General features: G+C 44.9%; 1 protein-coding gene and 1 pseudogene across 3 annotated transcripts in view; one reads left to right on the top strand and one right to left on the bottom strand.

The window, feature by feature from the left end:
- ANOS1 (anosmin 1) overlaps positions 1 to 14,919 on the top strand; it is a 192,237-nt gene extending 177,318 nt beyond the window's left edge. For all 3 annotated transcript variants that reach the window (XM_032619052.1, XM_032619051.1, XM_032619050.1), the window contains 5 exons: positions 5,965 to 6,059; positions 7,266 to 7,437; positions 8,176 to 8,396; positions 9,496 to 9,637; positions 10,773 to 14,919. In XM_032619052.1, coding sequence (XP_032474943.1) covers positions 5,965 to 6,059; positions 7,266 to 7,437; positions 8,176 to 8,396; positions 9,496 to 9,637; positions 10,773 to 10,831 — 689 coding nt within the window. In that variant the 3' untranslated portion in view covers positions 10,832 to 14,919. The remainder of the gene's footprint in view (positions 1 to 5,964; positions 6,060 to 7,265; positions 7,438 to 8,175; positions 8,397 to 9,495; positions 9,638 to 10,772) is intronic.
- On the bottom strand, positions 585 to 694 carry LOC116748189 (annotated as a pseudogene).
- Positions 14,920 to 25,208: the final 10,289 nt, after the last annotated feature.

Raw genomic sequence — 25,208 nt, 5'->3', positions numbered from 1 at the left:
TCATGACTTATATTTTAGTCTTTAAGCCATTTTGAGTTTATTTTTGTGTATTGTGTTAGAGAATGTTCTAATCTCCTTCTTTCACATGTAGCTGCTCAGTTTTCCCAGCACCACTTATTGAAGAGACTGTCTTTTCTCCAGTGTATATTCTTGCCTCCTTTGTCATAGATTAATTGACCATAAGTGTGTGGGTTTATTTCTGGACTTTCTATCCTGTTCCATTGATCTATATTTCTGTTTTTCTGCCAGTACCTTAGTATTTACTGTAGCTTTGTAGTATAGTCTGAAGTCAGGGAGCTGTGATTTCTCCAGCTCTGTTCTTCTTTCTCAAGATTGTTGTGGCTATTTTGAGGTCTTTTGTGTTTCACAGACGTTTTAAAATGTTTTGGTCTAGTTCTTTGAAAAATGCCATTGGTAATTTGATAGGGATTGCATTGAATCTGTAGATTGCCTTGGGTAGTATGGTTATTATAACAATATTGGTTCTTCCAGTCCAACAATATGGTATAACTGTCCATCTCTGTCAGCTTCAGTTTCTTTCATCAGCATCCTATAGCTTTTGGAGTACAGGTCTTTTGCCTCTTCAGGTAGATTTATTCCTAGGTATCTTATTCTTATTTTTCTTTCCCCCTCTCCACGGAAATCTTTAGTAAAAGGCAAAAGATTTATATGATCTGAAGAGAAACCAGAGTATGAATGGTATTTTATTCTTTCTGATGCAATGGTAAATGGGATTGTTTCCTTAATTTCTCTTTCTGATAGTTTGTTGTAGTGTGTAGAAATGCAACAGATTTCTGTATATTAAGTTTGTATCCTGCAACTTTACTGCATTCATCGATGAGCTCTAGTAGTATTCTGGTAGTATCTTAAGGGCTTTTTAATGTATGGTATCATGTCATATGCAAGCAGTGACGGTTTTACATCTTCCTTTCCAAGCTGGATTCCCTTTCTTCTCTGATTGCCGTTGCTAGGACTTCCAAAACTATGTTGAATAAAAGTGACAAGAGAGGGCATCCCTGTCTTGTTCCTGACCTTGGAGGAAATGCTTTCAGCTTTTCACCGTTGAGTATGATGTTAGCTGTGGTTTTGTCATATATGGTCTTCATTATGTTGAGGTAGGTTCCCTCTATGCCCACTTTCTGGAGAGTTTTCATCAGAAATTGATGTTGAATTTTATCAAAAGCTTTTTCTGCATCTGTTGAGATGATCATATGGTTTTTACTCTTCAGTTTGTTAATATGGTGTATCACACTGATTGATTTGAGGATATTGAAAAATCCTTGCATCCCTGGGATAAATCCCACTTGATCATGGTGTATGATCCATTTAATATACTGTTGGATTTGGTTCGCTAGTATTTTGTTGAGGATTTTTGCATCTATGTTCATCAAAGGTACTGGCCTATAATTCTCTTTTTTTGTGGTATCTTTGGCCGGTTTTGGTATCAGGGCGATGGCAGCCTCACAGAATGAATTCGGATGTGTTCCTTCCTCTGCAGTTTTTTGGAACGGTTTCAGAAGTACAGGTATTAACTCTTCTCTAAATGTTTGACAGAATTTGCCTGTGAAGCCATCTGGCCTTGGACTCTGGTGGTTGGGAGTTTTTTAATCACAGTTTCAATTTCAGTACTGGTAATTGGTCTGTTCATATTTCCTATTTCTTCCTGGTTCAGTCTTGGGAGATTGTACCTCTCTAAGAGTTTGTCCATTTCTTCTGGGTTGTCTGTTTTATTGGCATATAGCTGCTTGTAGTAGCCTCTTAGGATTCTTTCTATTTCTCTGGTGTTGGTTATAACTTCTCCTTTTTTATTGATTTGAGCCTTCTCCCTTTTTCTTCTTGATGAGCCTGGCTAAAGGTTTATCAACTTGGTTTATCTTTTCAAAGAACCAGCTTTTTAGTTTCTTTGATCTTTTCTATTATTTTTTTAGTCTCTGTTTATTCAAAATAAGGATTAGTCAGTTAGTCAGAAGCACTTTTTTCCCTTGCTTGCTTCTTGGTTACTTGGTTGCTTATTTACTAGTAATTCACTGGAATATTTATATGGAAACAAGCTAACAGTATTATTTACAACTAAGCAAAGTCACTGCAAACAAGTGTCTGTAAGCAAGTATTATAGGTAAAACACTGTACAGTTGTAAAGTAGTACTTGGGCCAGAATGACGTAGACTTAATAAGTTCTTTAAGAAGGGTGGGACCCGCTAGGGAGAAGAGGGACCAGGACCGGGCGCGAAGGAACTCCAGTTTCAGCACAAAGAGGGGCGATGCGCTAGAGGTCAGTGCAAGTGAGTGCCCAGAGGAGCTGGAGAACACAGGGAGATTTGAGGCAGAAGCCGAGGCGGGCAAGGCATTTAAGAAGAGGGAGGGGGCTTCCCTCGTGGCTCAGTGGTTGAGAGTCCACCTGCCGATGCAGGGGACGCGGGTTCGTGCCCCGGTCCGGGAGGATCCCACGTGCTGCGGAGCGGCTGGGCCCGTGAGCCGTGGCTGCTGAGCCTGTGCTCCGCAACGGGAGAGGCCGCAGCAGTGAGAGGCCCACGTACCGAAAGAAAAAAAAAACGCTACCTTATGCTACTGATTTTAAAATGAAAGGAGACACAGTGGCTGCTCACTGCTCACAGAGTGTGTATTTGAAGACTCGTGTAGTCACTAAGGTTTACTTGTAGCCCCTCAGCAGTCCTGGGGGGCGCTTGTGTGGTCCTTTGTGGGGGTGCTTGTGCAGGGAGTGGCGATGGGCTTGAGTCGCCCCACGTACACGTTCCCACCTGAAGCTGAGTCTCGTTTCCACTCTCACACTGGCGACACATCCTTTGCCCGGTCTGTTTAGCGCCGTGGGTTTCTGGTCTGTTGTGTTGCATTGCCTTGCTTTTTGTTGGAGAGATTTGTTCTGGTTAAAGTGGCCCCAAGCAGAGTGGTGGAGTGCTGCCTTTGCCGATTGATACATGAGGCTGCCTGGGAGGTGCTAGTCGCATTGGTAGTGTGTGATGAAGTTCCGAAAAGGTAAAAACAGTGTCTAAATTTGTCATTTTTGAGATGGTGATGGATTAAAAAAAAAAGTACAGTGGAGGCGTTATTGTGAGGCTGAAAGCAAAAGCAATTTACTGTCCTGCTACCCAGGATCATGAAAATAATTTCAACTAAAGAAATATTACAGTTAATTATGACTTTATTAAATAGTAAGTTTTTAAAAAAGAAAAACACACATAAAATAAGATTATGTATTGACTGGCTGGCAAAAATGTGACCAGAAGCTCACGGGAAACTAACAAACACTGTATTTCTCCAAGAAACAGCCATCCCAGATTTGCTAATTCTGCTTTCACGGTGATTTTCTAAACCCTCACTTCTGTGAATAACGAGAACCGATTGTGTAGACCTGCGTGAGAAACGCATGCCAGTTTTTGATTAAGCTTGGAGGAGTGTGGACTGCTGTGTATATGTGTCTGAAAAAGTGCCATGAAGGACTGCTTAAAAGACAGCCTGTTCATTTTAATCATGTTCTAAAGGAGTGGGTTTTATTCGGGTTTGGTGAAGGCAACAGAGACAACGGCCACTGAGAGGTAGTTTGTTACTCACGGCTCCCAGGAGGGGGGACCCTCCACGCCACTCGGGCCACGTGGGGAGGCACCAGGGTCAGTCAGGAAGCAGGAAACTGTGCTCAGAAGCCTTTACTCTGGCAAGTAGGAAAGGCAAGATGGTCTCAGGATTGGCTGGTCTGGATCCTTTCGGTGGGCTCTGGCTCAGGGGCTGTCCCCACCTACTTGGCCCTGGGGTGACGAGGGTGGTGGCCCAGAGTGTGAGGGCCCCATAGAGGAGGTGCTGGGGAGGGGCTCTGGGTCGGCTGGTCTGCACGGGGCAGCGGCCACCCTGCGAGGGCGGTCCCGGCAGGGTCCGCAAGGCTGCAAGATGTCAGAACATCACAGATACAGAAAACAAAAAGGAGTGATTAAATAAGAGGCAAGCTGAACGCAAGGGCAGTTGAGGGCAGGGATCAAGGGAGTGGTTTCAGAAGCGCTGAGTTTGAAAAGCATCTACATGGGACAGGAAGTTGGGAACACCAGCTCCTCCAGGGAACAGCTCAGGTGAAGGTAGAAACGCAGAGCCGCCTTGGAAAGCCTTGGGCTTGGGTGAAATTCTTCACGGAGGTGGCAGATCCAGAGAGAGTAGGCGTGGACTCGGGCAGGGCGGCGTTGAGAGCTGAGGGCTCCGACGTGTTGCTCGGTGCGTCCTCTTATGGAAACACAATTACGCTGTCAGACGTGTGTGGGGTTCTTAGGAGACCTGGAGCCACGGGTATCAATGACACATCATAGCACTGGAGTGCAGCAAACTGGCATCCAGCCCCGGCTGCTCCGGACCAGAGAATGTCAGCCCTGCTGTGTGCCCGCCTTTGGAACTTGCTACTCTGTCCGCTATGGGAGCCACGAGCCCCGTGGAGCAGCTGAATCTGAAATTGATTTCAGTGATTGATTTAAGATTAAGCAGCAGTGTGGTGACGAGGGGTCACCACATACAGAAGCTTCCGTCGTGGCAGACAGTTGTGTGGGGCGGTGCCCTGCCCCCCCGTTATCCACACCGACCAGGCCCAGTGCCAACCTCCTTCCAGGTTCCCCTGCGAGGTCACCTCCTCTGTGAGCTGCGCCAGCGCTGCAGTGACAGTCGCCACCCTCTGTCGGGACGCCGTACCTCTCTCGCCCTCCGTGTCCAGCTGTAGGCTCATCTCCCTCCAACCTGACTGAGACCTGACTCATGCACTTTATTACTTGTCCAGCCCCCTTAGGATTTAAGAGGTGTGAGAGCAGCTGCTCCTGGGAGGTTATTTCACTACGATGCCTGAAAGAAAGGATTTGAATTCACTCAATGACTGACTTCAGCCTTAATGTATAACGTGCAATTATTCTTTTCTTAAAAAGAAGCCCTTGATGTCTCCCACGTAAAGAGTTAAAAACCTCTAGTCAGAGGGTTCCCCTTTTAGCTAAACACCATTGGTGCCCACTTGCTGTTTATTTTCTCAGATTGAAAGTTCTTCTTTTCTCGTTCCAAAGTGCTCGCAGCAAGTTCCCACCAGAACCACCCAATGTCATCCAAGAGTTTTCCCCTCGGAAAACCTCCATCAAACACTTGGCGTGAGCATTCGGACGAGATGCTAATCACCCAGGGAAGCGATGCCTTTCACACCCGGAACAAACTGGGGTGATTATTAAGCCCAGGATTGCCCGGACCTCCTTTCCCACACTCAGTGACCGGCTTCTCATCACGGTGTCTTTTTTTCCACTCGGTCGGCCAAAGTAAAGACACGTGCAGAAAACGCGCTGCTCCAGCTGGAAGTGGAAACGTTTAAGGAGCCCGTATGCTGGGCCGGCTTTGAGAGCAGGCCTTGTTTCCGTAGCGATCGCACACACGCACTGCAAGGATGCACTTACCGTTAAGTCACCGGGAGGCTGTTCACCCTGTATCTTCTGATGAGGGGGCCCTGTCACAGCAAGGCTCGAGATGGAGCACATCTGAAGGGCCAGGTCTTCAAGTCGAGGGAAAGGCTTTTGTTCCTGCCTGGGCTTGACAGCCTCTCCATCAGCTTCGTCAGAAAAATGTAGGATTCAGAGACTTGAGACGAGTCTCTCTTATAGCCTAGGAAATGAGAGAATGGCTGCTGAGTGTTACCCTTTGTTGGGGGATTTGTTACTGTGGACACCATGGCGAGGTTATTCTCAAGACCTCTGTGGAGTCATTTTGCTATGACTTTTCTAATTGTTTTTTTCTGTGTGGTTCTCGTATTTCAATTCGCTTTTCCTTTGATGGCTTATTACTTTTTCCCCCGACTCTAGTCAGAATTTTGGGAGCCCCACCTCCTCTGGATCACCTGCAGGACTCTGTCCTTCCTTCCTGGCCTGTCGTGCTCTAAGGACTTGGGGCTGCGCGCACCGTGACTTGCAGGCTGTTCTTTCTTGCTGATCGATGTTGACCTTACAGATCCCGGTGTCAGTCGCTATCACGTGCAGTGGTTTCCGGAAGTCTGTGCCCACAACGCATCCACCGGGGCGGAGGCATCCTCGGGTGTGACCCAGGTGAGGAGGTGGCCGAAATGCCGGATTCTGAACGGCTTCTAGACTCACCTGATCGGGGGACAAAGCTGGACAGAGAGAGGTGCAGGCCGTGTGTCCAGTGGGTAACTCGTCCTCACCGGGCTCCCTAAGGGACCCATGACCAGGTGGGAGCGGGAGACACAGGGTCACCTGTTCACTCATCTCTCGGCCCTTCACAACCTCACACGTCATCAGTCAGCACAGGGCGGGCCCTGAGATGCAGACATTCAGGACACAGCTCGCGGGGAGCTCCCAGGACACGGGAAACGCTGCCAGCCTCTGGGTGTCTCATCTTAATTGCACGAAAGCTCTGAATTGTTTTCTGGATTTTGACTCGGCACAATGACCTAAAAGGTCTCATTTCCCCCAGGGAATTTCTATACGGCACTATCGTTCAGCATCTCCTTTGCTGCATCCCTAACTTCCACCCACTCGTCCAGGTAATGAAAGATACGGCCCGTCCTGTGATGTTCTGCCTTTAAGGGTCCCAGAGATGCTTCTGCTGCTGCTCTCGTACATGTGCACGAAGCCCTGACAACTCCAGCCTAGAACGGGCACGCACACCCAACACCCAAAGGCGAAGAAGCCTCGCACAAGCTCGTTAGGCCCGTCAGCGTCAGCTCTCCCGTTAGCGTAAGGTTATACCCTCAGCCTCTCACTCCGCCCGCAGCTGAGTCTGGTTTTCGTGATCCTGTTTAATCGCAAAGTTCCGGCCGGCAGCAATCACAGCCCTCCCAGCAGTGGAGGCAATACACTGCTCAAGAGTGTCTTCCTTTCCGTAAGGAAAAACTCACAGCTAAAGCACGCCTGTGTCTCAGAGAAGCCCGAGTTAGCTTTTTTTATATTAACAACTTAGGTGTCTGTTTACGGCGTTACCCACCGTGCTGCCTCCCACCTCGCCCTGCTGCTGCCAGCTCCCCAAGGCTGCTCGTGAGGGCTGCAAGTCGGCTGCTTACGTGGAAGCACTGCCCTCCTGTCAGGTTCTGGAGCCTGTGTCCCAACCCATGGGAGCCTCTCACAGTTGTAATAAATGAAAGCAGGGCCCCTGTCTCCTTTGCACTTTTTATGAGAGCCGTGTTGCACACGTCCCATATATAGGAAGACAGCCTTGGTGGAGGTAGGAGTTCCTCTCCTGCCAATTTCGTACCCTCGTGAGGTTTACTGTTAGCGTATTCTCTCTCTCTCTAGGAAAATTACATGATTCTTCAAGATCTGGCATTTTCCTGCAAATACAAGGTGACCGTCCAACCCACACGGCCAAAGGGCCGCTTGAAAGCAGAAACCGTTTTCTTTACGACCCCACCGTGCTCTGCTCTGAAGGGCAAAAGCCACAAGCACGTCAGCTGCCCCGGCGACGCAGGTACGTTTCACGCGAACTTCCAAGGTTGCGACTGTGATGTCAGCAACTGTACACATTTCCAGACCGCATTTCACAAGAGCCTACAACCCCAGAGTATCCCCCTTTCTAAACTGCAGTGACGGCGCACTTGGGAGGTAACATGCGTATGAAGGCACGTATTACATCCTCATTGCGACAGCTTTGGCGGACAGCCTTTGCTGGCGTGTCAGCCCTTTAGAAATGAAGCCGAGGGTCTGTGTCCTGCTTGTGCTCTGGCATACTTTATGTAAGTGATTTCACTTTTATCCCGGCCCTCTGCCGTGGGCGTCACCTCGACACGCTTTCCGAGCGCCCCGTCTTTAGCTTCCCAAGCCTCTCCTAAAACGGGGGCAGCTATTCTCAGGCGCAGACCCCTGAGCGCCTTCTAGTAACTTCCGACGACTCTTGTAGTACCGTGAATATTCACCCGTCTCACTGCAGTCTCTCCTGTTCTCTAAGTGGCCACGTCCCGCCAGATCACAAAATTCTTCCTCCGTCTTCCACCCCCAAAGCAGGACTCTCAACGTAGCGCCCAAGGGAGCGGAAGCACGTGGCACAAAGGTGCAGGGCTGAGCCTGCCTCCGCACAGGTTGCCGGGGCGACCTTCTGACCCGGCGCTCCCGAGGCGGCCGGCCGAACCCCACGGAACGTACCTGCTGCCTAGGGCCCCTCGCGCGCTCTCCATCCCCTGACCCGGCCTTCCTCTTCCCGCTGCTCCAGGTCACGTTCATTCCAAAGTGCAAGCCAAACCTGAGAACCTGTCGGCCTCCTTTGTGGTCCAGGACACGAACGTCACAGGGCGCTTCTCCTGGAAGCTGAGCAAGGCCACCGTCCAGCGGCCCGTGACCGGCTTCCACGTGACGTGGGCCGAGGTCACGACCGAGAGCAGGCAGAACGGCCTTCCCAACAGCCTCATCCTGCAGTCCCAGATCCTCCCGGCGGTGGGTGCCCCTCCCTCCCGGGCCCTCGGGCTGGCACCCGCACCCGCACCGTCGGGTGGTTACTCACTGTTGGCGCCCACGTCCCATCACGCTGGGGCCGGTTGTTGAGCCGCGTGTGTGCGTTGTCTTCTCCCGAGTGTATTATTTCGCAGGTACTGAAAGACACCACACAAGTGTTGCCGTGAACAAACTGTCGTCTAGATGAACTGTGATTACTAGAGCCCCTCTTCAACACACGTCTCCTGTCGACACGGGATGCACGCGGCGTAACCATTTTCTTCTCCTTTGCGAAGCCCGTGTCCCTCTGGCCCAAGTGCACAGGCCCTGTTTGAAGGGTTAAATTTGGGGGAAAATTAGCTAAGAGAACCTTCTTCTTTCTCTCCGTTTCCCCACTTCAAATGTGGCCAGAGCCCATAATGAGTTGGCCTGTCTTCCAGGCCACTAATTCCTTGGCTTGAACAAAAAGACCCATGTACAGGCTTTTACCAGCTCTAAAAATGCCCTTAGAATAACCAACTCTTGCTCCAAAAAGAAAAAACAAACAAAAAAAAATCCCTTAAATCCCAGAAGGAAAAATTCCATGGAATTGGAAAGTAATTTTTCTATGTGTGTATATATTAGGTTTTATTGAGTTTTGAGAAAAATGTGTTGGCATAAAAATAAACACTGTTGGCTATGGGCATTGACAGATAGATACTGCATCTTAAGGAACACAGTTGGCTCGCTTGCGGAAATGTGGATTACCAAGAATTCACACCACAAGACGTGCAGATGAAAACTTTGAACCATGGGAAAGGCCTGGGTTGAGGAATACAAAATGCGGTCCCGGGGGTGAGCCCCGAGACTGGCCCCGGCCCATCTTAACTCTGCAAGTGTCCCCGGCTGCCAAGAGCTGGGCTCTCAGTGCCGAGGCTGCCCGGCAGGGCAGGACTCTAGCAAACAAGGACAGATGTTCGACCGACCACGCTGGTGGCAACTGCACCCGCGTTTACACGGTGATCGCGGGCGGGAGGAAACGGGCAGAGAATGAGAGAGTCCGTCGTGTGGCTTTGTAGTCGAGAGGGGCCTAACGGGCGCGTCCTCTCCTGTCCCCCCTCAGGATCGCTCCGTGCTCACGGTGCCAGGTCTGCGGCCGGCCACCCTCTACCGCCTGGAAGTGCAGGTGCTGACCGCAGGCGGGGAAGGACCCGCCACCATCAGGACCTTCCGGACCCCCGACCTCCCACCCTCGGCTGTGCACAGTGAGTGCCGGGGGCCCCCCGCCAGCTTTGGGGACACAGAGAAAGTCTTGCTGAAAACACGAAAATCAACAGATCACTGCAGATTCCTACGGATAGGGAATTCTCTGAACCTGAACTTCTTCCAGGCCTTTGTATGTGCTTTTCCTGGCGGCCACGCCTGCTGCCCGCAGCCCACCTTACACGCTTCCTGGCCCTGCTCCCTCCTCCCTCCCCCCTCCCTCCCCGCCTTCCTTTCTGTTACTTCCTTTTCCATACTTCCATTTTTTTCCCTACGTGATGCATGCTTTCTCCTTGTCTTTTAACCACAGATACACATGGGAGGGAAGAAAATCTATCGTCTCATATCAATCTGAATTTTTGGTTTTTAAATTAAGATGTTCAAATATGACAAAATAGCAAACAGCATTTGGCTACGGACCTTATTTTCTTATTACATATGTTGTTACTATAATCTGTATAACATGAATTTTCTTCATAACATGACCCAAATCAATCTACTTGACTTACTGCTACGTTAAAAATAATTGTCACGTATTGTTTCAAAACAATGAGCCTCTTGTTGGTTTTTAAATTATGCACTTTGCTTTTCTAGCTTAAACCTTTGACATGGCTTTTTAAGTTTATGTGTTAAGAAAACTGTGAAGTCGTTCTAGTTTTACTTGTTTTTTAAAAAATGATGGATCAAACTTGCCCCCCAGTAGCTTTCTGCACTTCGAATTTAAAGGAAAAAACCATCCCGTGGACGAGCTCGATGGCCCCTTATGCTTATAAGGGTGAATGCGGTCCCCGTGTGCCTCCACTGAAATTCTGGGTTAAGTTTTAAACTTTCTTGAGGAAATGCAAAGTATTTTGGCTTATATAATTGTGAGCCTAAAGAAAGGGGCTTGTCTTCTTTCTCTTGTGATTTTTTTGGCGTTAGGGAGGGAACCAAAGCGCGGGGGGAAGGCAGAGAGAAGAGAGGGAGAGTGAATGTCTGTCTCTCTGCACGTTCAGAGCCGGGAGAGGAGGGACCTGGACGGGAGGGAGCACGGGCCCGGGGCCAAGGCGTTCACCGCAGTCAGCGCGTTCCTACTGTCCGTTCACCCAGCCGGGGAAAGCGTCACGACCGACTGATGTGTCTGTTCTGTCTCCCTAGGACCCCACCTGAAACACCGTCATTCACACCATTACAAGCCTCCTCCAGAAAGATACTGACCTGTTCCCGGAGATGTCTGAACCCCGAGCGAGCGTGTAAGCTCGCAGACCTTCGAGGACCGGCCGCGCCCGCTTACGGGGGCACCAGGCCTTTCCCATAGGACCTCCCGCCCCATCTAACTTTACTGCACTAAACGCTTCTGTCTGTCTCGGACGCGCCTGGACACCAGGGACAAGTGGTGAGACGGTGGACGTGGACACAGTTTCCTGTGAGAATGGAGAGAACACGAAGGCCAGGCCTGTTTCACTGCAAAATCTGTTTCCATACATGGTTTAGCTGTGATCTCAAGTGAATTACTGCAGATCTGAGACTTCCCTGAATTTAGAGCAGCAAATTCTCAAGAGAAACCGGTGTAACAAATACACAGTTTATACACGTAATAAGCATGCTAAGCGTACACACAGTAAGCGTCACGTTACTCAATAAACAGTTTAAAATTAAATTACTGGTTTGGTTTGCAAAATCGACTGAAGACTATACGGTTTTTTGGCCCTATTTATTCAAATACTTAAGATGATTTTTATCACGTGATTTTTTAGCTGAAAACTTGTGACCTGAAATATGCCAATTAATTTAGACTTAAAATGTTCCCACTTCCAGCACCTAAGCTTCATTTTCCACCAAGGCAAAGAAGAGCGCAGCCTGTCCATGAGGGTTTAGGGAAGACATCCACAGCAGAAAGGAGTCAGTGCCTTACGCTGCTATCCAGAGTCTGCCTTGGAGAAACTAAAAGTCTTTTCTGGGGATGCTTTTTAATATTTCATCCCGTACTGTGAGAGATTTCCCTGAAACGCTATTTATGCTTTTCCTTAATGTGGGAAACGGTTGCCGACGTGCTTTGTTTTGCAGCTTTCATGTATCTAAGACACTGCAAAACCTCTTGCTTGAAATGAAGGAATCCCAGCGACTGAATATTTTCAAGTCTTTACTGAGATTTGCCTTTTCTTAACGAAAGCAAGCTCTTTACGTGGTAGAATACTGTCCGTAATGTAGAAAAGGCAGAAGGGCTTTGGTTGGTGGAGAAGGACAGCTACTTGCCTTTGACTAGCCTTCCTTTACTCTACAGATGTATTATTATACCTTATTTGAAAAATTTCCCAGGTTCCACGCTAAGCCCTCAGAGCATGAACACAAGTCAAACACGTTGTCAGTCTACAGTATTGCAGGGTATGTCGCGGCAGCCTTAAACCAGAAATGTTTAGTTTAATACAGTTTTTTCCTCGAGGGAATACCCATATGTATGTTTTGAAACAGGCACGTATGTATGTGCGTCTGCGTGCTTCCGTGTGTATACGTATACACACAGGCACAAACACACATACACACACTCATAGACTCACACGTACACACACGCACACCTTGAGGACGGATCTCTGAAGAAACTGTTTTCCCAGCTCAGCAGTGGTGGATAAAGACACAGTTCTCCTACAGATCATTAGGGTTACCTATTTTTCCCGTCAGTATTGACACTATGAGAAAAGAGCAACTTAAAAATTTGAACATTTTAAAGGATAGGCTTCCTCGTTTCATTACCTACACAAGTAAAACGAGGAAATTTTCAGTACACTTTTCTTGGGTTTTCATGGTGGGACTTGGAACTGGTCGTTTTGTTACGTTTCCTGAAAGCCTGCGGGCGCCCTGACTGCTCCTGGTGGGGTGAAGAGGAGAGAGAACGTGTTGGCTTTCGTGAGGCTTCCCACTCTAAGAGCAGAAGCCATGCAGAACGCAGACAGACTCTGTCTGTTACCAAATCGATGCCTAGCCTTAGGGAACACAGTCTGTAGGCATGGATCCCTGAAAGGATACTGAAAACTGCTTCCCGTGCGTTAAAACTGTTTAAAAGTCGATAAGGCAGACAGTGTTCTGCAGCTTTGGACACGCGGCTCCGTGGGAAATCTCAGAACAGAAGTTCACGGCGCTTCCGGCTGTTTTTCTGCAGCTCCTAACGTGGCCTGGGATGGACTTTAGCACAGGGTGTCCTGAAATCACCTGGTTCCAAGAGTTCCAAATTTTGAATGGAGAGAACAGGAACAGCCTTCATTTCAAACGCCCTTGAGCTTGAGCAAACACAGAGATCTTCTCCGAAACTATGATCTACTCTAGTGCCATTCCCAGCATCTGAATTTCAAATTCTTAAAACTTCAAAAATGAAAACTTCACATTATTGGCTACAAGTTTATCTTTTACCTTAATTTGTCATGAAGAAATCCACCAAGTATTCGTGCCAGCAAATTTTTGTACTGTTGTATAGTTTAAAATGCAGGAGTATATACATAGATACAAGATATTATTAAATTATTAAATAAGCTTAACTTTATAAAATTTAATTATGTTTCTTTTGTCTGGGTAAGAGACATTGAGCAAATATATTTTCAGTTCAGATAAAGGTTCTGTAGCTTACACCTTCCTTAAAAAAATCTGAAGCAGCTCTTATGAGCATTTCATTCTGCTATAATATTCAATAATTTAAATTTTATTAGTATTATTGGAAAATGCTATTAGGCAATGAGAGAAACCTGTTTCTTTTACGAATTTCAGTAATCTTCAATAATAGTCAAATGAACAAAAATATAATTACTACTTTTTGAATTTTTAACATTTGAGTGCCCTAATAAAGGGCTAAAAAGATCTGTTTCTTATTTTAAAACATAGTTTTAGTGGCTGACTCTCTGATACGTTTTATGGAAATTAGATGCATTTCTCTCACGTGAGAAAAAGTATATTAACTGATAGTATTTACTCTTTAAAAAACTGAGCTCGTCAAACATATGACGTCATCAAAGACAGGTGGCTAATTCCATGTATATCGAGGCTACACGCGCTCTTTTTACTTAGAACGTTCACTCCTCAGTGATGGGTTTCTCTGTGCTACCCCTTATTCTAAGTGGCCTCTGCAGCAATTTTTATAAACGAATGTGTGCCCTTCACGTCATCTAGTGTTTTAATATATTTATGACAGGTAATTTTCTGAAATGTTTATTAAACAAAATTCAAAGTTGAAAAATAGATCTATGTCCTAGAAAGCTGAAAGAACCTATACCCAATCTATAGAGCAGGGTTTCTCCACCGCAGCGCTGTTGAGATTTGGGGCTGCACGTTTCCCTGTTCGAGGGGCCCGCCCCCTGGGCGCTCAACGCAGGTCTCCACCCAGCAGCTGCCACGAGCACCTCCCCGAGGGGGTGACAGCCACAAGCTCTCTAGTCACGGCCCGCGCCCTCTGGGGGGTAAGGTCACCCCCAGCTGAGAATCAGTGCTTCGTAATGTTTACTGAACAGATGAGAATTTGCCCTGTATGAGGAACCCAGTAATTCGCGGGGGTAGGAACGGCTGGGAAGTGATTACACTGGACTTCAAAGCCCTTGATTGTATCTTTTATCAACACTGAAAAATCCGATTAAAAGGCTGAATTTGGACTTGTGTCTGTATCACGTGAGTACAAATATTCATCTTGTCCTACGAATCGGTCAGTGTCATTTGTGATAACGGCTTATCTACATAATGCCCTTTCTTACACCGTGTGCTGTGGAGTTCCTCAAGTTTACTCATTCCTACGATTGCAAATATCTCAATCTTGTTACGCAAACTTTGACGTCGTGACCAGAACACAAAGGCTAAGCATCTGTTGCATGTACTTTAAGATTCATTTAAAATATAAATGCATAAAGATGGCGACTCTTATCTACGGTTTTGCATGGCCAGACTGAGCTTCTTACCTCTACTGAACATTTTAGCAAGTTATACCATTCACAGGGTGATCAACAGAGGTCTGTATGTAAAGCTGTTAGGACTTTTTCTCGACTTAATTATAGTATGCAGATAACACAACGGCTACCTTCTCATCCGAATGGCCTGTAGAAATCATGTCCCTTAGAGAGGTCATTTAAAGTCAATATTTATTTATGTATGTAATAAAAAATGTTTGATTTCTGTGTGTGTCTATTATGTTATTTAGGGAGAAGTAATCTTGTAAAAAAAAAACTTGTAAAAAACACAAAAGCACTGTAAATAGGCTGATACCCCGTGACTCATTATTTTCTTGTTAGAGTTTGTACATACTGATTCCATAATAAAGGATCTTTAAACCCGCGCAGTGGACTAGACTCGTTTCCTGAAAACACACGCACACGCATTTTCTTTCCATTTAGAAAGAAAAATTAACAGTTTCATACGGCCCCAGAGAGATTCAAAAAGCCTCACTCTCCTGTCAGCATGGAGGGAACTGGAGGTCCGGTAAGTGCAACAGGGCAGCACGTCATCCTGAAGGAGGGGTCCTGGCCTTGGACGGTCACGCTTCAGAGTTATTTCACCGCGTTTACAACCCTGACTCCTGATGGTTTGGTGGCACTTCCTATCAATAGTCTACAAGTTTACATCGCTCCCCGCCCCCAGGATGTACCCATAAAAGGCTAGGTATGTGCAGTGCAAATAAGCTTTCACCCACACCCCGGTGTTTTCAACACCAAAGGCCACTGACGGCTGCGGTCTCCACTCCCCATGCAGCGTCTAGAGAGGTTCCTGGGGCCGCCACGCTGGCAGGCGCTCTGCCCACAGCATCTCCACCGGGGACTCAGAAGAGCGCTGTGCCATAAAACAGGACTAGGAAGGTGTTAACGTAGGGAAGCCGGGATTCTTTTTCTCTCCATAAAATCACCTATTCATTTATTTATTAGACACTCAGCAGAAATGTCCTCAGTCTCTGCTGTTGCCTGGTCCTGCCCTCCAGGTGGGATACTGACTAAGCATGGCAGGTGCCAGGTTTTCAGGGGTCTTCCTCTAGGAGAAAGAGACTGGCGATAAGTAAGAGACTGGCGACGTCGTACGTGTGAACAGCCAGGGGGTGGGAAGGACGCGCAGCGCCGGGTTAGGGAGCGGCCGTGGGGCGCTGAGGATGGAGTTTCAGGCAGGACGCACTGCGGGCTCACAGTTCAGCTAAGCCCCGAGGGATGGGAAGAAGCCGGGGCACGGCCCTGGGGCGCGAGCCTCTCAGCTGTGCTTCTGGGGTTACTGCTGAGGGTCTTCCGAGTCGCTTGTCCTTCCTTTGGTCTTTCCTAGTCGCTACTTCAAAATGATGGGATTTGTCTGACAAAAATCACATAATCGCTTGTTTTCTTTTTCGTAATCAGAAGCCGTTACATGCACAGAGACTGAGAATTACTGGGCACTGACCAGAACGAACAATGGTGATAGATACTTTGTAAACAGTATCAGCAACACCTAAGGATCTGGACACAAACGGTCCCCTATTGCGTGACTGCATTTTTGTGAACTTTCTAGAACAGGAAAGTCCATGGAGGCAGAAAACAGATGGGCGGTTGCCTGGGGCTGGGGGGACGGGATGGGAAGTGACTACTTCATGGGGGACGGGATTTGCTTTTGGAGTTAGTGAGACTGTTTTGGAACTGGATAGAGGGGATGGCTGCGCACTTTGAACGTGAACTAAAGGCCACTGAATTATACACTTAAACTGGCCCAGTATGTGTCATGCGAGTCTTAACTTCAGTAGAAACAAATACTGGCAATACCACCTAATTTCCAAACACGAACACACACATATGTCACATTCAGTTTTAGTAGTAAGTGAAACTTATTTGCAGGATAACTTATCCCTCTGATTTTCAAATGAAAAGCAAGCAGAAGTGACGCCACAGACGGAACGTTCCTGGTCTTGATCTTGACTAGGGAGTGTCTGGGTTTCAGTCCCACTCCTCCCGGGCATCCTGTCGGAGGTGGTGCCCCTCCTGCTGCTGAGCCCCAGTGCCAGCTGGCTGAGCCACCGTCACCACCAGGGCTTCAGCACCGAGGTCCCACCGGCCCCGTCCCCCCAGTGTCCTCCCACCTGGGATGCTGCCCTTGTCCAAGGCGGGGTCTGAGGCGTCACCGCCCCGCAGCTGCAGGGCCGTTGCCCCTCCGACTGGTGTCCACCCTCCCTGCTTCCAGCCACCCCTGCCAAGAGCGGAAGGACTGTGGGCTCCTGGCCCAGGGCCCGGGCTTGCGACTTACAAGAGAAACTTGACTTCTACACATTCTTGACCCCCTGAGCTAGACTATGGGGCCCACCGTGGTGGAGGGCTGGTGGAGGGCCGTGGCAGAGACTCGAAACCAATGAACGTTTTCAGTATGGTTTCCTTTGGGGAGAGGCTTTCACGCAGGTGTGTCTCAGGAACGTGACTTTGTTATAAATTGGAGAACATGTCTACATACAACAGCCGCTTACGGAAAATGTCATGCTCAGCGAGGTAGCTGTGGCTGACAGGGAGAATTTTTATAAGAGTAGGAACTGGGCCCCCTCTTGTGCTGTGACACATGGAGTGTGATGGTCCCGTTCTACCCCCCGCCCCCACCCCCGCCACTGCAGTTTGCAGCCAGATCGGGGGCCGACAGGTCCCGGGAGACCCAGGCCCCAGGCGACAGCACCAACAATTCAACTCCTGCAGCCACTGCGCCCCAGCGCCAGCCAACTCCCCACTGCAGCCACGCACTAGGTCTGCAACAAACACAACGGACAAGGGGACGCGACCTTGGCCTGCCTCGGGGCAGGACCGCGGATGCCTGCACAGGCAGTGGGTAGGGTGCTGTGACTACGCGGGCCTCATTGCCCCACCCCTCACCTCCTCGGGGCCAGAGCACACACTTAAGGTCAATGGAGCCTTATCAAACCTGACCTTCAAGGCTTCTACTCCAACGCCTAGGCAGCAGACCCTGCCCCCCGATAGGGCTGTGACAGCCGTGGAGCAAAGAGGAGGCCCCGCCCAACATCCAGTGCAGGCTCTGCTCACAACGCCCATTGCACCCCCATCAAGGGGATAACGGCCAGCGCACTGAAGAAAGATGTGGCTGGCATCCAGACCAAAAAAAGTCCTCACACCAAAAATACTGGACTCACAGTTTACATGGAAACACTCCCACATACAAATACCCCTTCAGACCACAGGAGATAACTGTTTCTCCTGAATTCACAGAGACAAAGAAAGTAAAATGAGAAAGCAGACAAACCACACCCAATTAAAAGAACAAGAGAAACCCCCTGAAAGAACAAATAACGAAACGGACTTCACCAGTCTACTAGACCCTGAGTTCAAAAAGGTCATAAAAATGCTAAAGGAATTAAGAAAGATCATTGACAGAAATGCAGAGTACTGTAACAAGGGAGTAGAAAGTATAAAGAGGAACCAGTCAAAATTAGACAACTCAATTGCCGAGATAACAACCGACCTAGAAGCAATGAAGAGAGGACTAAGTAGTGCAGAAGAATGAATAAGTGATCTGGAAGACAGAACAAAAGAAATCACCCAATCAGAACAGCAGACAGAAGACAAATGAAAAAAGTGAAGGCAACATAACGAGATCTATTGGATAATATAAAGCATGCCAACCTACACATAATAGGGATCTCAGAGGGAGAAGGAAGAGAAAAGGGGATCGAAAATGTATGTCAAGAAATTATGGCTGAAAACATCGCAAACCTAAAGAAGGAAACAGATATCCAGGTACAGGAAGCATAGAGGGTCCCAAACAAGATGAACCAAACAGACCCACAGCAAGACATACCATAATTAAAATGGCAAAACTTAATGAGAGGATTCTAAAAGCAGCAAGAGAAAAATAGTCAATTACAAGTGAACCCCGACAAGGCTACCAGCTGATTTCTCTGCAGAAACGTTGCAGGCCAGAATGCAGTGGCAAGATATAGTCAAAGTCCTGAAAGGGAAAAACCTGCAACCGAGGATACTGCACCCAGCAAGATTATCATTTAGAATAGAAGGAGAGAAAGAATTTCTCAGTGAAGCAAAAACTGAAAGAATACAGCAATACTAAATCTATCCTAAAAGACAAATGGAAAGGCTTTCTCTACATAGAAAAGAAGCAAGGATCTATAGGAAAGCGAAAATCACAATAGGAAAAGCACATACGTAAAAGGATTGAAGATCACCTAAGTAAGCCAGTACACAGATTAAAAAAGAATCAAAACAATTCTGTAAAAGTGATTATAACTGCAATTAACAGCAACATTAAGATGTAAAATAGGACATTAAAATCACAAAATGTAGGAGAGGGAAGTAAAAAAATGTAGATCTTTTAGAATGTGTTTGAACTTATATTACTATCAGTCAAAAGCAAGTAGGTGTAGTTATGGGTTAACATACCCAGGGTAACCACAAATCAAAAACATAGAAGAGATTCACAAAAGCCAAAAAGAAAGAAACTCAAGCACATTATAAAAAAGAAAACACATCACATCACAAAAGGAAAAACAAAAAAGAAGAAATGAACAGAGAAGAACTACAAAACAAACTGCGAAACCAAGTTTAAAATGGCAATAAGGACACACCTATCAATAATTACTCTAAATATGAATGGACAAAATGCTCCAGTCAAAGGACACAGAGTGGAAGACTGGATAATAAAACAAGAACCTACAATATGCTGCCTACAAGAGACACACTTTAGGGTGAAAGACATATACAGACTGAAAGTGAGGGGATGGAATACCTATCAGAATGGCTATCATCAAAAAGAACACAAATAACAAATGTTGGTGAGGATGTGGAGAAAAGGGAATCCCTGTGCACTGTTGGTGGGAATGTAAATTGGTGCAGCCACTGTGGAAAACAGTATGGAGGTTTCTCAAAAAACTAAAAACAGAACTACCATATGACCCAGCAATTCCACTCCTGTGTATATATCCAAAAAAAAACACGAATTCAAAAAGATATATGCACCCCAATGTTCATAGCAGCATTATTTACAACTGCCAATATATGGAAGCAACCTAAGTGTCCATCAACAGAGGAATGGATAAAGAAGATGTGTACACACACACACACACACACACACACACACACACACACACACAGGAATACTACTCAGCCATAAAAAATGAAATTATGCCATTTGCAGCAACATGGATGACTTGGAGGGCATTATACTAAGTGAAATAAGTCCGACAGAGAAAGACAAATACTGTATGGCAAAACTTATGTGTGGAATCTAAAAAATAAGACAACCCAGTGAATACAACAAAAAAGAAGCAGACTCACAGATATAGAGAACAAACTACTGGTTACCAGTGGGTGTGTGGAAGGACAATATAGGGGTTGGAGACTGGGATATACAAATTATTGGGTGTAAGACAAGGATGCATTGTACAACACGGAGAATATAGCCAATATTTTGTAATGACAGAAAATGGAGTGTAATCTTTAAAAATTATATAAAATTTTTAATTAAAAATAAAATATTTAAAAATAAAGATCGTAAGTTAAAAAATAAAGATATTTTCCTGCAACCTGAAAAAAATGGGTCAATGATCAAATTTAAGAGGAAATCAGAAAATACCTTGAGACAAATGACAATGAAAATACAACTTTACAAAAATCTATGGGATGCAGCAAAAGCAGTTTTAAGAGGGAAGTTCTTAGCGATACCTGCCTTCCTCAAGAAACAAGAAAAATCTCCAACAACCTAACCTACCACTTCAAAGAATTAGAAAAAGAACAAACAAAACCCAAAGTCAGAAGAAGGAAGGAAAAATAAAAATCAGACAGGAAATAAACAGAGATCACAAAACCAAAAAGATCAATAAAACCAAGAGCTGTTTTTTTGAAAAAATAAACAAAACTGACAAAACTCTAGACAGGCTCATGAAGAATAAAGGAGAGAGGACCCAAATAAACAAAATAAGAAATGAAAGAGGAGAAATAACAACTGGTACTGCAGAAATACAAAAAATCATAAGAGAAAACTATAGTTTTCTATAGTTAGTTACATGCCAATAGTTACATGCCAACAAACTGGACAGCCTAGAAGAAATGGGCAAGTTTCTGGAAACACACAGCCTGCCAAAACTGAGTCAAGAAGAAATACGTAACTGTAACAGACTGATCACAAGAAGTGAAACAGAATCTATAAAACAAAAACAAAACAAAAAAACCTCCCAGCAAACAAAAGTGCAGGACTGGACATCTTCACTGGGTAATTATACCAAACATACAAAGAAAAACTTATACCTATTGTTCTCAAACTATTCCAAGAGATTGAAGAGGAGGGAACACACCCAAATTCTTTCTATGAAGCCACCATCACCCTGATACTAAAACTACACAAAGACACTACAAGAAAGTAAAAGTACAGGCCAATATCTTTGATAAATATAGATGCAAAAATCCTTAACAAAATATTAGCAAACCAAATCCAACAATACATCAAAAGGACCATACACCATGATCAAGTTGGATTAATTCCAGATTCACAAGGATGGTTCAATATACACATATCAATCAATGTGATACACCACATTAACAAAAGAAAAGACAAAAACCACATGATCATTTCAACAGAAAATCATTTGATAAAATTCATTGTCCGTTCATGATTAAAAAAAAAAAAACTCTCACCAAAGTGGTATAGAGGGAACATATCTTAACATAATAAAAGCTATTTATGATAAACCCACAGCCAGCATAATTCTCAACAATGAAAAGCTGAAAGGCGTCCCACTAAATTCAGGAACAAGACAAGGATACCCACTCTTGCCACTTCTACTGAACACAGTATTGGAAATCCTAGTCACAGCAGTCAGACAAGAAAAAGAAATAAAAGGTATCCAAATTGGAAAGAAAGAGGTAAAATGGTCACTATTTGCAGATGACATGATAATCTATATAGAGAACCCCAAAGACTCCATACAAAAACTATTAGAACTAATAAATGAAGTCAGCAAGGTAGTAAGATAGAAAATCAACATATAGAAATCTGTTGTATATCTTTACACTAACAATGAAATATCACACAAAAAATCAACAAGCCAATCCTGTCTAAAATTTCATTAAAAAAAATACCTAGGAATAAAGTTAATCAAAGAGGTGAAAGACCTATATGCTGAAAACTATAAACACTGATAAAGGAAAATGAAGATGATTCAAAGAAATGGAAAGATATCCCATGCTCTTGGATTGGAAGAATTAATATTGTCAAAATGGCCATACTACTCGAAGGAATCTATAGATTTAATGTGATCCCTATTAAAATACCCATATTTTTTTCACAGAACTAGAATAATCCTAAAATTTGTATGGAACCACCAAAGACCCAGAATTGCCAAAGCAATCCTGAGGAAAAAGAACAAAGCTGGAGGCATAACCCTTGCAGACTTCAGACTATCCTACAAAGCTACAATAATAAAAACAGTATGGTACTAGCAAAAAACAAACAAAAAACAAAACCCAGACATATAGATCAATGGAACAGAATAGAGAGCCCAGAAATTAACCCACACACCTATAGTAAATTAACCTACAACAAAGGAGGCAAGAATATACAAGGGAGAAAAGACAATCTCTTGAGCGAGTGGCGTTGGGAAAGTTGGACAGCAGCATGTAAATCAATGAAGTTAGAATACTCCCTCACACCATACACGAAAATAAACTCAAAATGGCTTAAAAACCTAAATGTAAGACACGACACCATAAAACTCCTAGAAGACAACATAGGCAAAACATTCTCACACATAAATCATAGCAATATTTTCTTAGATCAGTCTCCCAAGCCAAAACAAATAAAAGTAAAATAAACAAATGGGACCTAATCAAACTTAAAAGCTTTTATACAGCAAAGGAAACTATCAACAAAATGAAAAGACAACCTAATGAATGGGAGAAAATATTTGCAAATAACGTGACTGACAAGGGATTAATAGCCAAAATATACAAACATTTTATACAACTCAACGACAAAAAACCCAAAAAACCCAATCAAAATATGGGCAGAGGGGGCTTCCCTGGTGGCACAGTGGTTGAGAATCTGCCTGCTAATGCAGGGGACACGGGTTCAAGCCCTGGTCTGGGAAGATCCCACATGCCGTGGAGCAACTAGGCCCGTGAGCCACAACTACTGAGCCTGTGCGTCTGGAGCTTGTGCTCCGCAGCAATAGAGGCCGCGATAGTGAGAGGCCCGCGCACCGCGATGAAGAGTGGTCCCGCTTGCTGCAACTAGAGAAAGCCCTCGCACAGAAACGAAGACCCAACACAGCCAAAAAAATTTTAACTAATTAAAAAAACAAAAAAACCTAGAAATCCAAAACATCAAGCTTGTTGTTAACATTTGCCTCTTAAATTTCAGTTAAAAAAGGAAGATGGCATAAAATTATTTATAATTAAAAAAAAAAATGGGCAGAGGACCTAAATAGACATTTCTCCAAAGAAGACATACAGATAATCAACAGGCACAAGAAAAGACACTCAGCATCGTTAATTATTAGAGAACTGCAAATAAAAGCTACAATGAGGTATCACCTCATACAGGTCAGAATGGCCATCATGAAGAGGTCTACAGTTAATAAACGCTGGAGAAGTTGTGGAAAAAAGGGAACCCTTCTACACTGCTGGTGGCAATGTAAATTGGTGCTGCCACTATGGAGAAAAGTATAGAGGTTCCTTGAAAATCTAAAAATAGAGCTGCCATATGATCCAGCAATCCCACTCCTGGGCATTTATCTGGAAAAAATAAAAGCTCTACTTCAAAAAGATACATGTATCGCTTCTCGGCCTTTTGGCTAAGATCAAGTGCAAAAAGATTCATATACCCCAATGTTCATAGCAGCACTATTTACAACAGCCAAGACATGGAAAAACCCAAGTGCCCATCAGCAGACAACAGATTTAAGAAAATGTGTCTCACACACACACACATGCACGTGGGCACACATGCACACAGAGGAATATTACTCAGCTGTAAACAAGAATGAAACACTGCCACTTACAGCAACATGGATGGACCTAGAGATTATCATACTAAGTGAAGTCAGTCAGACAAAGACATATGTTATATCATATCATTTACATGTGAAATCCAAAAAGTAATACAAATGAATCTATATACAAAACAGAAACAGACTCACAGACACAGAAAATAAACTTATGGTTACTAAAGGGGAAAGGGAACAGGGGGATAAATTAGGAGTATGGGATTAACAGATACACACTGCTATATATAAAATAGATAAGCAGCACAGAGTTAATGTATAGCACAGGGAACTATATTTAATTTCCTGTAATAACCGCAATGAAAATTAATCTGAAAAACTATAAATATATAACTGACGCATTTTGATGTACACCTGAAACTAACACAATATTGCAAATCAACTATACTTCAACAACGACAAAAAAGAAGTAAAGGGAAATGATTACCCTAGAATTTCATCCAGTTTCCCCCAATGGTTAAGATCTTCCAAAACTGTACTGCAATACAGTATCATAACCGGGGAACTGCCACCAACATCATCCAGAGAACTTACTCAGCTGTCACTGGATTTACATGCACACATGTGTGTTTGTATTTAGTTCTATGTGATTTTATTATATGTGTACATGCCATTGTTTTTTAAGCAAAAGAACATCGAAAATACCATAACTTAAGGAATTCATTTTAAGGAAGTATTGTATATTTTTGCAGTTTCCCTCAGGTTGAATGCTATTCGCTTCATGGATGATTTTAACTTTAATGCATACCGGTTCTGTCTATAAAGATCTGTCTTGTCCAATGAAACTAAATTTATGTATAAGTAAAATCCACGGATTTGAAAACTCATTTCATGGATTGAGAGGAATGTAGGTGCATATTCATGATCTAGAAGTGGGTTTTAGGGAGGAAAAAAAAAAAAAAGGAACGGTGAAATTCATTCCTGTTTAGCAAGTCAGACCTTGCCTAAAGTCGGAAATAGATTTGGGTTTCAGATGAACATAACACCTCAAGATAAGTTTTGAACAAACACCTCCAGTTGTGAGCACCCCGGCTCAGATGCTTTCAAAACTAGTTGCCTATTAGACCCCGGGGGAGTTTTAACCAGGGTGCTCCGGCACTTTCAGGTCTGGACTGAAGCGTGGGCATCAGGGCTGTTTTAAAGGGTCCCTTGGTAATTCTAAGATGTGCCCATGGTGAGAAGTCCTCCTGACCCTGAGGAAGTGCTGAATAGTACATGTCATAAACACCCTGCTTGTGGAGCTGAAGAAGTAAAAATCATACCAAAGCATCACATTCTGACTACACCAGAGCGAACCGAAGTTTTCCTCCCCTAGTTTATGCTTGAGTAAATGATACCTAAAGATGTGGCTGCACATCTGAGGATGCAGGCAGATATATACAGGTGTAGACGGATGTACGTATTCCTATACACAGACGTCTCCCATTCAGTCTTTTGGTTGTAATGGAGAATTTATTGTGGGACACACTGATAAAACACAGGGTAGTCAAATATAGTTTTGGATGTTCTAGTGTGTGTGTTAGTGGAAATTACACTTCTTCCCTGGCTGCTGTGGAAGACCTTTCACAGAGGCAGCTTAAGTGGTTTAAATGCAATCTTGGGGAGCCAATTAGAAA

The sequence above is a fragment of the Phocoena sinus genome, chromosome X (assembly GCF_008692025.1).
Source record: "Phocoena sinus isolate mPhoSin1 chromosome X, mPhoSin1.pri, whole genome shotgun sequence".
Classification (NCBI taxonomy): Eukaryota; Metazoa; Chordata; class Mammalia; order Artiodactyla; family Phocoenidae; genus Phocoena; species Phocoena sinus.
The sequence above is the reverse complement of the archived record's forward strand: the minus strand, read 5'-3'. Positions and strand labels throughout refer to the sequence as shown.